The 15,382-nt window shown below is 46.6% G+C and overlaps 1 protein-coding gene across 2 annotated transcripts in view; it reads right to left on the bottom strand.

Annotated features, from left to right (window-relative positions):
- Nucleotides 1–1,056: 1,056 nt before the first annotated feature.
- The window catches only part of LOC144168824 (arylsulfatase B-like), a 123,252-nt gene continuing 108,926 nt past the window's right edge, over nt 1,057–15,382 (bottom strand). For both annotated transcript variants that reach the window (XM_077697810.1, XM_077697811.1), the window contains 2 exons: nt 6,214–6,677; nt 1,057–1,260 (listed from right to left, as the gene is read on the bottom strand). In XM_077697810.1, coding sequence (XP_077553936.1) covers nt 1,099–1,260; nt 6,214–6,677 — 626 coding nt within the window. In that variant the 3' untranslated portion in view covers nt 1,057–1,098. The remainder of the gene's footprint in view (nt 1,261–6,213; nt 6,678–15,382) is intronic.

Below are 15,382 nucleotides of genomic sequence, written 5' to 3'. Positions count from 1 at the left end.
GATATTCTGAACCGAAAGCTTGCCTCGTAGCTATCGAGGACACCATTATATTCTAAAAAGTAGATGAGTCGTTTATTTACCATCTTTCCCGAGAGCTTGCTCAACCAGCTTGTCAAAATGACGGAGTGGTAGCTTGTCACACAAGAGGCATCTTTTCTTTATTTGAGTATTGCTAGCACAATTGCCTCTTCCCAAGCATGAGGAAATTGCCCAGCACCCCATATCTTGTTTTACAAGAAGAAAACAGGATTGAGGGTGTCCGCGTGTAGGTGCTGAATCCTTGTGTATGTTATTGTATCAGCTCTGGCGCGGAAGCATGGTATGTGCTCGGAGTTGCCAGAAGTTTCTGCCGGGAAAAGGAGAGTTATACCCATCATTAGACTCCTTGTTACGGATAGCCTTTCTTTCGGCGCACTCTTTGTATTGCGAAAATGTCTCGGTGTAGTGGGAGGAGCTAGAAATAAGTTCAAGGTGTTGTGCCAGGGTGTTTTCAGGGTCTTCAAAAGTATCGCCAGTGGGGCTGACAAAAAGTGTGACATGGGTTTGCCCCTGCACTTTCGGCATCCTGTTCCAAACTTTTCGCGTATATGTATGGGAATTAACTAATGGTAGAAAATACCTCCCATTGTCTCTTTTGCCTGACCGTCCAATGGCTCTGGTGCGGGTGAAGGAAATGAAGTTTTCTGCATTGGATACCTGCGGAAGACCCCCCAGTCTGAGCATTCCGTGCATTCTTAAAATCGTCATTCTTCTGAGGCCTCTGAAGATTAAGTGTGCTACCAGAGGTCGGGGGAACGGAAACGATAGCAGCATCGAGTATGTGTGCTGTGATGACAGTGCACGCTTCGTCATTACCTAAGTGTGTTATTGAAGCGGAAGTAAGTTTAGACATTTGAAACTTACTTACTTATGAAATTAAGAACTTTTGCAACAGGGTGAATGATTCTTCTTGGCTTAACAGTCTTTATTCACCGTCGCCGCAGCACGAAAAAGTTGAATTATGGCCAGTTTTGGTCCTTCCTAATCTTTGGTTAATTGATACTTTGCGTCTGCATATATTTCTTGCAAACTTTTATATCAGAACATTCCCGTACATTTTCACATATCCGCTGACAGTCGACGGTAGTAGTCCTCGTCACCCCAAGGCACCCATACACCATCGTGGAGATCTGGACTTGCTTGTGCTTCAACTTCGACGTTTCCGGGTGGGACCGAACCGCTCCTGTAATGTTCCAGCCTGGAAAGAAGTCGGTCGACCACCTGCACCAAAAAAGATACTTTATGAAGTTTGCATGTGAAGTTTTTGTAAAACTGCTTTGTTTCTTTGCGTTGTATTACCCTGTTTTCTAGCCTTTGTATGCTTCTGGGCCACGCATCCAATATTCGTCTTCGCTCAAGTAGTCAAGTAGTAGAAAACGTAACAGTACTATTCTTTCCTCAAAACTTGCAACTTTTCTCAATAAGCAAATCAGTTTTTCTGATAATAAATATCATAACCCGATAATCTAAAACATCATAGTAGCGTTATAGCGTTTTTTTTCTTTTGCCGTGAGTTAGCGCCCTTCTAGACGTAGGCCTTCCCGAGGAGCCTTTCATACGGAACGCGTTCCCGCTGCTATGCTCAGCCTATTTCAGGATATTTTCTATTTTGTATTAAGACGCGTGAGCTGTTACTGGGAGATATTCGGAGAGCGTTGCCGGTCCCAATGCATCAAAATAAAAAGAAAGTGACCCCTCGATCTTGTGACGCTGAAATCAATTCTTTGCCAGTGCTCAGGCCCACACGCCATTCGGTATGCACAAACTCGTGGACAGATTTGGCAATTAATCTGATCAACAGAGGTAAAGGAGCGCGTTTTTCGTCTTCGCACACAGCCAGAAAGCTATGGCTTCGCAGAAGATGACCCGCACACGTGAAGTTGAAGCCATGTTGAAGCAGAAGCGATCTCTAGAGCGTGTGAGTGGGCTTCGAGCTGGTACGCGCATCCCTCTCGGTCGCGTTCGTTCACGTGAGGGCAGCAAATGGTCGGGAAAATGAAGTGAAGATACTTGAATGCAGACGTCTCTAAGACTCCGCCCTAGAAAAGGCGCCCTTGTACAACTGCTTGAATGTGGTCTGAATCCATGTAATTGCGCTCACTCCCACGGCAAATACTTACACTGATACCGTCTTTACTCGTGACGCTGGAATTCTCAACACTGCAAAATATTCTTCTATCACTTTTTATGGCCAATGTCCATCGCTTCTGATGTACAAAGTTTTTGAGGGTATTTTGCCGGCATCTACTTTTATGCTGCTGCAGCATCGCCACCATATACTTCATGTTTTAAAGAAAAGATTTCTCGACCTACCAGCCGACGTTTCGTTCGAGGCGTGCGGGACCACAAACTCCAACGCGGCGGACGGTTTCACTCACGGAGCACACTGTAGATGGCGCGCGCCGCATTTACCCAGTGGTCTCCGCGCGCAGATTTGCTCACCTGGGTGTTCATGCCAGCCATAGATTTTGATACTAATATAGTATGAAACTCTATGGCGCCGCCGGGACCTTTTCGTCGGCTCGGTCGTCTGCTTTAGCGACGGTTGTTTTGGGCCTGTTTAGGTTCAGATTTGTGCCCATTGCGGAGTTTCTTCTCACGGCTTGATTAACTTCTTCGACAGCACCTCCTGGTTGACCCGGGCCCGGCCGAATTATATGGTCGTTCGGCAAAGATACGTTAAGGATTTGTTTCCATGGCGGGAACACAAAATGAAGAGACCACATGCAGACATCTGACTGCTGGAGAAACCCTTGAGAAACGCACTTCTTGCCACAAATGGGACTCCACTTTCTAAATTGTTGAACAATTCGATTGCGTTTGAACAAACGAGCAACTGGTTATAATACATAGCGATTATACCTCAGCTTTCTCGCAATTCTCAAACTTACTAAACTACCTTGTTTGAATCTGTATAAATCGGAATTACTAAGCTCACATGCCGAAATATTTCTGTGTCTACGGTTGTGTCCCGCGGTGGTGTAGCCCCAAGTTAGCGCACCAGGATGGCTAGGTTCCGCTGCCTCACCCCTCGAAAGACGCTCATTTCCGTTTTCTTTCTCCCTACTCACGACCGGGCTTAAGCGGCGGGGCCCGCCGCTCAAGCCCCGGCGTGGCGAACACTGTGGCTGCGCTCGGAACTGCGCTCCCGCGAATTCCGGGTAACGGCTGGCAGAATGTCTGATTTCACTATTTGTAAAGCTACGTGTGTGAGTTCAAGTCAGGTCGCATCGGTAATTGTTGTGGGTGTCGCTTAAAACCGTGCTTTCGAGCCGCCTACACAGCACGCTTTGGAGTCAATTTTTTGAGTTTGCTGTTATATTTTTTTAAGTAATTTGGCGGGTTTTTGTACGCATGTATGCATGTATGCATACATGCATGTTTGTATGTATGTGTTGTATGTGTGCATATATGTTGATAGGTATGTATCCATGCATTGTTATACTTACATTGTGGTAAAGTAGGGCCAGCGCTTTCCCATGTAATACCAAACCCGACGACGATGGGCACTATCAGCCTTCGTCATGTCATTTCGCCCAGCTAGAAAGCTATCCCCCAACCCCTTCCCCGCGGCTCCACGCTGAACCATGACAGCCGCAGCCGGCGGTGCCTTGACGGAACAAAGGGAGCGACAAGTGTTTACGCTCATTGATATTTATAACCGCAGAATAAACATTTTATCTTTATCTTAATCCTGGTTATGCCAACTTCAGGACGAAGGCCTCTCACAACGATCTTCATCCAGGCGTATTGGGTGCGTGAAGGCCGATAGTGTGACTGTATAATCAATGGGAGGTTTTTAGGAACTGTACTCAATTAGGGCTGCCAAAGATTTGTGTGGTCTCAGATTTCACAACCCTGGTTGAGTACATACGCTAAAAACCTCCCAATGATTATACAATCACAATATCGCCTATCAGGCCGCTACCCAATGCGTGCGTGCGTACGTGCTATAAGTTCGCTGCCCTGTGGTGAAGTTTTTGTGGGTTGCGGCAACGCCCACGCTCCTCAAACAAGCTACGACAGGGCAGGGCACGTTGCTGCGCCGGCTCCCGCTGCCGACGATTCAAACCCGCTGCAGTTGCAAAATCCGGTACAAACTGGCTCCAGCTGCGTCGTACTCAGACTCGAATCTGCGAACGGACTCCGCCGGCTGAGAATGCTCCTTTCCCCAACTCTCAGACTCAACCTACGGCGGCCATCGCGAAACTAGGTGTGAGTGTTGTTGTGTGCTTGTGCCTTGTTCGGGTAGTGCGCAACAAGCTGGAAGGCTGACAGCCGTTGGCCCTTCTCTGTGTAAATTCCGCCATTTCGGCGTCTGGTGTCAGTCAGCATAGGAGGCTGAACTGAGAGTGTTGCTCTGCCCGTCGCCTGCCATTCTGTGTCTACCGATATCGTCGCTGTTCATCTCTCGCCATGCAGTAAACCAATTAGGTTTTCTTCTCGACTCTGTCATCAGCACCGTGGCAGCGGCAGCTCTCCTGCTCGCTGCTCGCTCACCATGCTGCCACTACATGACGAAGGCGATAGAGCTCGGTACGGTGACGTCTTCCCTAATTGTAACAAGGGTCAGGAACGTAATGAGGTGAAAGCGTGCTCCCACATTGTTGTATACAGAAAGAGTGTATTCTATGGGGGCTTAGCGGAACGTCCTCATAAAAGGTCCTCTGAAAAACATCCCAATAAACTGCACCCAAACAATGCAGAAAAACAAGCTCTATCGCTTCTAACAGTGAATTCCTGATGTCTCACCAACTACTCTGTCCTGCACCCAGATTCCAACTGAAAGAGTGCCCGCATAGATTTTAAGAAAGAGCGGCTATATTCCATGGTGAACGTCCATTTTTTTGAGTGAAATGTTCTCTTGGCTTAGTGTTCTCTTGGTATAGCTACTTACAAAGATAGTGCTAAAGCTTAACACACAGAGAAAGAGACACTAGCAAATACGCTTCGTTTGACGCACTTTCACATGCGTTGTCCTGAACTAGCACAGTATTGAGCTCCATGCAAACGAACGGGGAAAACAATATCGCAGATATCCTCTTCGAACTTTTGCGTGTCACGGAGGACAGGCACTCGCCAGAAAAACGTGGTAATTTGAAACGGTAGACATGACCATTTCCTTAAACTACCCATACGCGCAACCTGTCATACATCCTGTCGGTAGCACGAATTCCGGATCAGGAAGAGCCAGCAGTACCTACATAACACACCGTAACACCATCGCTCCAAAACAAAGAAGAACGGTTTACCAGCTATCGCACATACAAGTGCTCTAGCCCCACGCCGTGAACTTCGTTCTGGCGCACCTCCAAGCCGTAGTTTGCGAACGATCGAGCAAAAGTTGCCATTTATTCATTTCTTCGTTACAGCAAGTCACGTGAGGGATTGCGCAGGAATCGGGAGCTTTCAGGGTACAATGAGTCCGAACACAAGATTCACAATACTATTATGAAAAACGTGAAATTTGAACTTCACACCAGACTGCGATGGCACGAGAGTAGAACAGGTAGACACCAAATGCGCAGAAACCCGATTCTAGGGAAACAGTGGCGCCTGCTAGTGTGCTTGCTGGCGTAATGCGCACGGTAATACTCAGAAATTGAATCGAAGAAAGGGACGGAAACACAGTGTTGAAGAAAAAGCATTTCCGAAGTAATTCGCGCGAAAAAACAAACAAACAAAAGTTAAGACAGATAGGGAAAACAACATAGCCATAAAAATGTTCATACCTTCGCCAGGACTTTGCTTGAAAACACCTAAGCACACTTAGGTGCCCCGAGGATTCTTCATTAAAGCGCAATGTTGTTGTTTCCTGCTGTGCACGAATAGTAACTTTGGTGCATTTGTAGCCGCTACCTTTTCCTTCATCGAGCGTTTCCTAATGTAATACTTCAATTATTAATTCTGGACATTTGCTCATTAGAGTTTCAGAATTGAGCTGCGGCTGCTTACAATGCCGATATTATGGTGTGTGAAAATTTGCAGTAACTTATGCAGAGGCTGTTAGGTTAAAGCGTACGATGGCAGCAGAACTACTCTTTTCCAATAAGTGGCCACGTTGAGCTGACTCTCTTGGCATATTCTCAAAATCACAAGTGGACCGCATTGTGCGGACTTAATACCTAAGGTATCAGTTTTCTGGGAAGGGGAAAGTCAAACACAGTTCCTTACCTGTGGTTTATCGCTTGCTAGGTTGTTGTACTCGCACGGATCCTCAACGATGTCAAAAAGGCAGGGCGCCAGCACTGAATTACACGTGCTCTCAGGGCTTGCGTCCCTCACTCCACAGACAAGAGGCTTCGAGTACACGTAGTCCTCCGTCCGATCTCCACACAAGGGTTCTGGCCCACCGCGTGACGTCAGCACTTGCGCGACGGCAGAGCCTCTGCAGGCGTCCATAGCTCGCATAGCAGCATCGGGGCCTACGTCCCCGGACACAGAGAACCAGCGGTCACTGCTACCTCCATACACGGTGCCCGACACCAGTTTGTAGTGGCCCTGGATGATGGCTTCAAGTCCCTCGACAGAATCAATGTTCAGCAGGAGCTCAGTTCTCGGCGGCGTCGCCTTGTGGTCAGCTAGAGACTCGGCGTGGCTGACGCCGTCGATGTCACCCAGTTTGGCCGCATCTCCACCTAGAAAGACATAATAGACAATGCTTTCCTCATTTTAGAAACTATTTAGCTGCTGGAGCTGTCAAACAATGTAATTACGCTTAAAAAATGACGGCTCAGTGCGCACAAGGGTGAAGAATTAGACCAGTGTCGAACATTCATATTTATTCTAATTTCTCATTGACTGGGAGTGGCTCACCGGCTGACATCCCTGACTAACTCTGATTGCGCTGTTGTTTAAATTCGAATGTATTTTATGAAAATCGCGAAAACGCAGATTCCGGCTTGGGCATAAGCTTAATATAAACCGAAATATGGCCGAAAGCGCAAGCAGAATAAAAGCAAAGAAAACACTTTGGCGGGTGTGAGATTCGAACCCGGTCCTACAGAATGCGAGGCCAGCACATATCCCTTGCCCCATCACCTGGCTTGTGTTTCTTTATGGCAAATAAGAATGTACATCAAAGCTTGAAACATCACATGCTGTCTACATTAAATTATGTTCACTGACACATATTTTAAAATTGCGGAAACACACGTAACAACTTAAGCAGATGCAACCAATCTAGCAGCTGCGATTCATCAGCATACACAATATACTTCTACTAGCGTACATTGTTCGGGAAAGATTAACCTAACTCTTTGAGGTTCTTTGGCATTGCAGTTATTGACGCGTTATTTCCATAGACTGAACATCGCAACGAGCAAAAAACGATTACGGGGTGTATAGCAGTTTTTGGTCACTGCCAAGTATTGGACACTATGGCGGATGATGTCTATCCCCTTTAAGACCCCGCTGCAGAACGTCCGAAAAGAACCAATCTTAGTGAGAAAAAAAAACAGTGAAAAAATACAAACAGGTCTCAGATTAGTGGTTAACACGAGTTCAACAGATCAGCCAACAAATTCCCGTTTCCTATGAAACGTTTCCTCTGCAAATACTCTTTTCTAGCCTACTCAGGTCCACTGCAGAGCGAAGTCCTCTCCCACTAGCTTACAATAACTCTTGTCCTGCGCCGCTTGAGCCCACTGTAGGCCAACGAATTCACCGATTTCATTCCTCCACCGTGTTATTGGCCTTCCCCATCTTCTAGACCTATCTCATGGTACCCACTCTGCTGCCCCAATTTTCCACCGATTGAAAGTTCGTCTTACTACATGGCCAGCGCAACTCCATTCCTTTTTCGTTATTTGAACTATGATATCGTCAACTGTAGTTTGTTGTCTGATTCAGGTAGGCCGTTTCCTGTCCCCGAGTGTCATTCCTAACATTACTCGTTCCGTGGTTCGTTGAGGCGACCTAAGTTTGCATTTTAATTGTTTAGTATGGCGCCAAGTTTCTCTCCGTATGTCATCACCAGTCGCATGCACTAGTTGTCGATTTTTCTTTTGAGTGACAGAGGTAGCTTACATTTCGCAATTCGGCGGTGCTTAGCGAATGCTCCCCATCCCTATCTAATCTGCGCAGGATTTCTCTCCCGTAATGAGGGTCAGCCCTGACGATCTGTCCGAGGTAGTTATATTCTCTTACTTCGAGCGTTTCGCTTCTCAAGCTAAAGAGCGCGCTTTGGGCATGCGTATTCCTCATTACTCTAGATTTATTCACAGTTATTGTCCGTCACAGGGTAGTGCTTACTTATTGTGGCTCCTCAAGTATTTTCAAGTGTTCTGAAGACTCACATAGTAACACTACGTCGTCTGCAAACCTCGAATGTCTCAAATATTCTTCGTTCATCCGTAACCCAGTGTTTTCCAAGTCAAGCTTTTCGGATACTCCCTCCAGATATGCTGTGAATAGTTTTAGAGAGATGAAATCTCCTTGTTTTACTCCCTTTCGAATCGAGAATTCATCACTTTGCTTGTAAAGTGTTATCCTACCCGTAAACCCCTTATATATTTCGTCTCATAGTCTTAAGTACGTCTCTTGCGTTCCCTGCTGTTTCGGTACATTATCACGGCTGTGGTGTACTGATTCAAACGCTTTCTTATAGTCTATAAATGTCATATAAAAGGGTTTCCTGGTTGACATGGGTGTGATATATAGCTGTGTACCCTGCCTTAAATGCAGCCTACTCTCCGCATTGTTAGTAATCCAAGCTGTCACATATGCGGCTAACTCTAACTTTGGTAAAGAGCTTGTAAACAACTCAGAGTAGGCTGATGTGTCTGTAATTTTTAGGTTCCTTGGTATCTCGTTTTTCATGAATCAGAATAATATCGTAGTTTTTCCAGGCTATGGGCACTTTTTGAGTTGCTAAGCGTTCCGAAACTAACGCAGCAAGCTTTTCCAGTACACTACCTTCTTCCTCCTTTAAAACATCCGTGGTCATGCCGCCATCCCCTGCAGCTTTTCCGCTTTACATGCCCTTGGGAGCCTTTCCTAGTTCCTCTGTTCTTACTAGTAGGACATCGCAAGCTAAGCTAGCAATCTCAGTAGTTTCGAGCGGTCTAATGACGCTGGCACACAATTAGGGGTATAATAGTTCTGCTACATTTATTATGTCGTCCATGCTGTGCCTCATGTTATCCCGCTCACCTCTGAGTGCGTACATTTTGTTTTAGCCGATGGCCATCTTCCTCTTAGTTGCTTTCAACCTTCCTTCAAGTTTCAGCATTTCCTCCATCACTTCCATGTTATATTCATGAATGTCGTTTGTTTTACTTCTGTTAACCAATTTAGATGGCTCTAGGAATTCAACTTGATTCACCGTGCTTGACACTCTCATCGTCTTACGTTTCGCAATTACTTCCTTCGTTTTCTTAGTTTTCTAGTTTGCTTCCTATATGCTCCTGCTCCCGCAGCTCCTGCACATTTGGTTGGGTGGTTGGATAATTGGAGCCATAACAAGACACGTGCCCACTCTCGGGGATTGGCCAAGTCTGATTGTGGTTTCGCTGTTGAAGAAGCTTATGAATTAGTTTCAAACTAAGGGAAAATAGGGTAGAGTGATGCTAACAATTTTGGAACCAAAAAAAAGTTTAATACTGCTGAAACAGCAGGTATTTAAATAAACGATTAAAATGGGTTAATTCGATTGATTAACAAGGCAAGCGGTCTGATTCGGCAATAAAAGAGTGAAGAGCGCGACAAACATCCCCGTTGCACCAACCAAGCCCGACTGCCAGAAATGGCAATAAATTAGGCACCGACAAGGTGAGACCCAGGCACCGGAGTGGAACCTTCAGGTAATGATTTCGGCAGGAGGATAACCACCGGAAAGACAAGAGGGAGTGGTCAATTGTTTCGTCCTCTTGACAGAAGCCGCAAATGGCCGATGCGCTATGCGTGCGCGGTGTAGATAAAAATTCAAATTAGGTGATCGGCAGCGAAAACAAGACAGTGTAACCTCACACAGTCGAGACTGCGCAAAGTCACACTTCCAAGAGTACTGGAGATGCTCGATGTCAGGGCAGCAATCAATACTGCTCGTGGGAAGCTGTCCAGGGAACTGTATCTTCGAAACCTAGTTGCAACACCTTAGGCTATCGGGGGTGCAGTATCAACCAGAGGACAATTCAGTGCTACACCTGCAAGGTAATCAGAGGTTTCGTCAAGTTGAACGCCTCTGTGCCCTGGGACCCAGACCACACGGATATCCCTGACATGTGCCACTATAAGCATCTACAGCGATCGGCGAAGCAGAGTAACAGTTGGAGAAGATAAATCGGAGCAGACCGAAAAAGAATCCGTCACAATGATCACCTGGTAATGCTCTTCGCTGAGCTTTTGAAGAGCGAGCGCGATTCCCAAAAAGTCTGCCAAATACATTGGCTTGAAATTTGGAAGGCACAGAGGAAATTTCCAGTCAAGCGGAGGTGAAAATATACCTACACCAGCTTTTTTGTCCCGAACAGAAGCATCTGTGGCTATAACCACATGTGTTGGGAACTCTTCTAGGTATTTGCTAAAAGGCCAGATATATTTCTCTCCGGCAAGCATTTGGCATTGGAGGGAAAAATGTTGTCGCTATCACTGTTCACCATCGCAGTGCGATAGTCAAACGTAGGTACAGATATGTTGACATTTAAAGGGGTGAGCAAAGGCTGGGCGACCACCAGTTGTGGGCGCTTGTACGTGGGCCATGATTGGGCAAAAAAGGACGCTGGGGAGTGTACAAAAACCATTTGTGATCATGATATGGGCAATTCCATTGCAAGAAGGTATGCTTTTACTGTCAACACCTGGAAACGAGATATTAGAGCAACGATTCTAGCCTCCCAGTACAATATCCGACAGGAAAGGTACCTTGGCAATCCCAAACAAAATCGCAATCCTCGCCTTTCTGAAGTAATCAATGGTCGGAGCTTGTAGAACGGATGACTAGAAAGAAGGATACAGCCGAATTCCAGAATAGGGCGCACACACAGGCGATAGAGCATAAGGAGGATGTCTCTGCCCATACCCGACTTCTTATTACAAAATCTCTTTAACAGGGAAACCACTCTCCCCCTTTCACCGCAATGAAGTCAATATGAGGACGCGAATTCAGACTCTTCTCATACATCACTCCTATATATTGCAGAGAGGTAACCTGAGGTATTATTTTCTGTCTGTATGTCAGATAAATCGAAACTGGGCCTTTCACTGGGAATTCCAAGAGGGCACACTTTTCGACATTTAAGGACAGGCAGAGACCATTCAGCCGTGAGTCTAAGGTCGACATACAAAGCTGCAGTGACTGAAACAAGACATGTACATTGCTTGAAGAGCTAAAAATGCCAGATCGTCACCATACAAATAGGACTGTACGCCCGCATTAACGGGAACCTCGCTGAGTAACACGTTAAATGAAACGGGAGACAGAAGGGATCCTTGAGGTAATCCTCTTGTTTGATTGTAACGTGAGGATGTAACTCCGCACTGAGCAATAAAGAATTTGCGACCGGTTAGAAGCATCCTAACCTGCGAAGAAATATTTTCTGGAAAACATAATCGAGCCATCTTTTCTAGAAGTATGCCATGTTCCACGAAATCATAAGCTTTGACCACATCCAATGTCACAAGCGCTGCTGCCTCTTGGGAACGACGAGCCAGATGAAGGCGGCTCTCTAGGTGTATGTGCGCCGACCATATCGAGCAGCCTGGCCTGAAGCCCAGCTGCCGAGGACTCAAAAGGCTAGCACTATTTAAAAACATTTTGTTTCTGGCTAATAAATTCTCTCAACAATATTTAAAAGATTATTAGATTTACAAGATTAACCTGTAGCAGCATCAACGCAGTGAAGATGACGAAGCACCACTCTGGGGCTCACTATGCGAGCCTCGTGGCGCGAGCAGTCACTGCTCCCTGGAACTCGGAGCGTTCGGCCAGGCGTACCTGCCGCTGGCCCGTCAGCTGCTGACATGTTCGTAATATATGTGTTGTTCTGTGGCCCGACGTTTTTATTTCCTCGTGTTGCCACAAACCTCTTCAAAGTTAGGAGGAGCCCGGCCCATGACAGGGGAGCCAGTAGCCGCTGGGACCAGTACAGGGTAGCGAGAAGTGGAACGAGCCTGCTACAGCCAACTGATCAAGAAAAATTTTCAAGGCTGTAAGCGTGTGTAGGAAGAAATCAAGGTTTGGTGAAGTATGGCCGTTTTTCCTAATACGCAATAACGTGAAGAGCGCACACCTATTAAAAGTTTTCTAGAGGAAAGAGAAGCGACTTGTGTTATGTATCTTTTTTGCCCGTGCAACACTACGTTTAAACACAGCGCGAAAATACCTAAAATTTCTCCAATTTTCGGGACACTGGTTATGCTGTAATTTTTTCCGCGCGGAGTTTCTTCGGCGGAAATCCCTCGTACATTCCTTATTCCATCAAGGACTTCTTGGCTTCCCTTGAACCGAAGAAATCGTAAATTTAGCTCCAGTGGCCGAATCGTAAATTATTGATACTAGCTCCTCGGCACGAGCGTCGATTTCTTGAGTGGGTGCGGCTGAACGCAATAAAGTTTTATAGCAATGCATATTCACAAAGGAGTGCCCCCTACGGGTAACGTGTTTCCCTTCGCGGATATCAAAAACCACGGGGATGGAGTCACTAGATGTCGCAGAGTCTGCCGTAGACCACGCAGCAACAAGATCCGGCTTCGCCAGTCAAGCCCAATATCGACTTACTTTGGCCGCGCAGGCGTGTAGCCGCTCTAGAGTTCTGACGGGAGAGAGAGTGGGCGCTAATCCATTCACATAAACGCCTCCCGTAAGCATCAGTACGATATCCCCAGTCCACGTGATGAGAATTTAAATCCCCTGCGAATATGACATGATTTTTACAAGCCGCCAAAGCTGCATCCAGTGTACCAGTCGATGTCACCCAATATGAAAAGTTTGCATATAAAAGGGAGAATGAAACGTTTCCTGGCAATTCAAAGTCAACTGCAAGAATTTCACTCTCAGGTGAGAGAGAAATAGAGGACATGTGTGCACCATGGCAGAATTTTAGCGATACCATAATCAATAATGTTCTACCTTTACCTTGCCTGTTCAAACGAAGCGAGCCGAAATTTGGAACGAAAAATGATTTCTGGGGAGAAAGCCAAGTTTCTTGAAGTAGGATAACGTCAGGGTGGTATTGAGCCACAAGCCAATTAAGATCAGGGGAAGCAGAGAAAACTGAGCGGCAATTCCATTGGAGTACTGGTATACTTGTCATTGTTAGCCAAGCTGCGCCGATGATAAGGCCTGTTGTAGTTTCTCGTGCGGCTGATTGGTAGACAGCACGAAACTTTTGCCGTTGCAGGCTGTCATTTAGTCGTCTACACTGTTGTCGTTCTCGTTTAACAGCGCATACTTCCTCTGAAAAGTTATCTCAAACGCCTCCGTACTGGGGCTGACTGACTTGATGCTGGGTTTCTTACTTTTCAGGAGTTTTCTTCTCGTTTGAGGCTGAGCCTTACCTCGCATCTAAGACTCCTATGATCACTATTCGAAATCTTACTTACGTAAATGTATGCGATGTAAATGTATGCAACTAAAAAAATGTTTTTGCATCAGCGTGTACACGCATGCTGTTGGCTCATTGTAACACATTTATAGCACGGTTCGTAGCTTGCGCGCCATTCGGGCGCATTTACGTGTGGCTGTGGCCCTCTCTTCTCGTTCTCACGCTGGCGCTCCAAAGCCCTAGGCCGCTAGAAATGCTCGTTCCCTGTACGATGTTTGGAATTAGGAATAAACGGTTCCTTTCTGACTAGGGAAGCGTTCAGTGGGCTCTGTTAACCTGGCCGATCTTTTTCCCCGATGGCTGCTCTCCGTAGTTGCGTGTTGACCCCGAACGTGGGGCCGAAGATTTCAAGCAGTTACGTTTCAACGTATGGGGTGTCTACGCTCTCTTTGACACACTCTCTTCTTCCACCGCTTGCTAATGGCCGATGCTGCCCACGTTCTGGCCTAATAATGGGGCTATCCAAACAAAGTTTCCAAATCATGGAGGACGACGCCAAGGCGGAAACGTACAAAGCCGGCGTGAAAGAGGTGAAAAGTTTGAGAGCGGAAGAAGCTGAGGTTCGTAGACGACTGGCGGAACTGAAAATAGCACCTCCGCCGCCTCCACAGTCTTCAACAGTGCGTCAGCCGCCAGCAGCCGACATTGAAGCGCAGATGCAAAGTCCGCAAGAACTGATCGCGGATATGCTTTTTCCAATGTTTTCCACCTCGACAAGATTGAAGTAAATATGTTTGGAGCTGCTTTACCAGCGCCAGGCAGTTAGTACTCCGACACTAGCTCTTTAGGCCATTAGGTAAAGCCCGAAAAACTAAGGAAAAGGCTCTTCTCACTTCCCTGCGGCTGCCGCACTTCCGTAATGTGAAAGCACGTCCCGGCCCGGCTCTATCCATTAGAGTTTTAGTTCCAGATACTGAAAGTTGCCAACGACGCAGCCATACCCCCAATCGTCTCGAAAGAGCCGCCGAAATATTTTATGTGGATGAAACACCACCTGAAGGCATCGGATATGACAATTTAGGATAAGCTTTGTGCAGTTTTTCACACGCGCTAAAGTCTTGCTGGTGAGGCTGAGACAAAAAAAATACACGTACGGTGGGAGCCAGAGCTCTGAAGATTCGTGCACGAACTTCGCTCTCTGAGAGTTGGAGCTCATCAAGCACTGCAGCTACACCGAGGCATAAGTCGAGAAATGCATTTTTATCCTGATCACTCTTTCACCAAAAGCCGAGAAGCATTTCGTCAACAATGCTTTCAAGTCTGTGGAACTGCTGTTCGGATTGATACTGCGCTTCAATCACAACAACAAGCAAAGCGTTAGCACTCCCCGTGAGCTTGAAGACGCCCTATAAAATGAAAACTGCATGACCAAAAAAGCAAGGCTACAGAGTTTCTCCCCCTTAAATATAGCCACCAATCAGATCCAGAAGCACCGTTGCTCAACCTTCGTCTCCTCGAACGTCGAGAGAGGCTGCCAGGATGACGCAACTAGCGTCACCTTCGCAGTACGCTGAGCGTTCAACTCCCCACCAGGCACATCCCCTTCGCCTGAACTGAAAGAAATCTGGACATTTCGTCAAGCGCAACCGAAAGTCGTGGACCGAGCAGGTTTGGGAATAGCAAGGGCGTTTCACCTGTGCCACCCAGGAAAACGACGATGTGATGCCTCTGGCGTCCGTGAGAGGTCATCATTATTTAAGCGTGTTTCATGTCACACTTGAACTGAGAGGGACGTCAATGTTTCTGTTCAGGGAATAATAGCCATGGCCCATTTCGACTCGGTAGCAATGAGAAGCCTA

This window comes from Haemaphysalis longicornis, unplaced genomic scaffold (genome assembly GCF_048455015.1).
Source record: "Haemaphysalis longicornis isolate Haplotype H1 unplaced genomic scaffold, Haemaphysalis longicornis Haplotype H1 scaffold_2, whole genome shotgun sequence".
In the NCBI taxonomy this organism is placed as follows: Eukaryota; Metazoa; Arthropoda; class Arachnida; order Ixodida; family Ixodidae; genus Haemaphysalis; species Haemaphysalis longicornis.
This window is presented reverse-complemented; position numbering and strand designations above follow the sequence as displayed.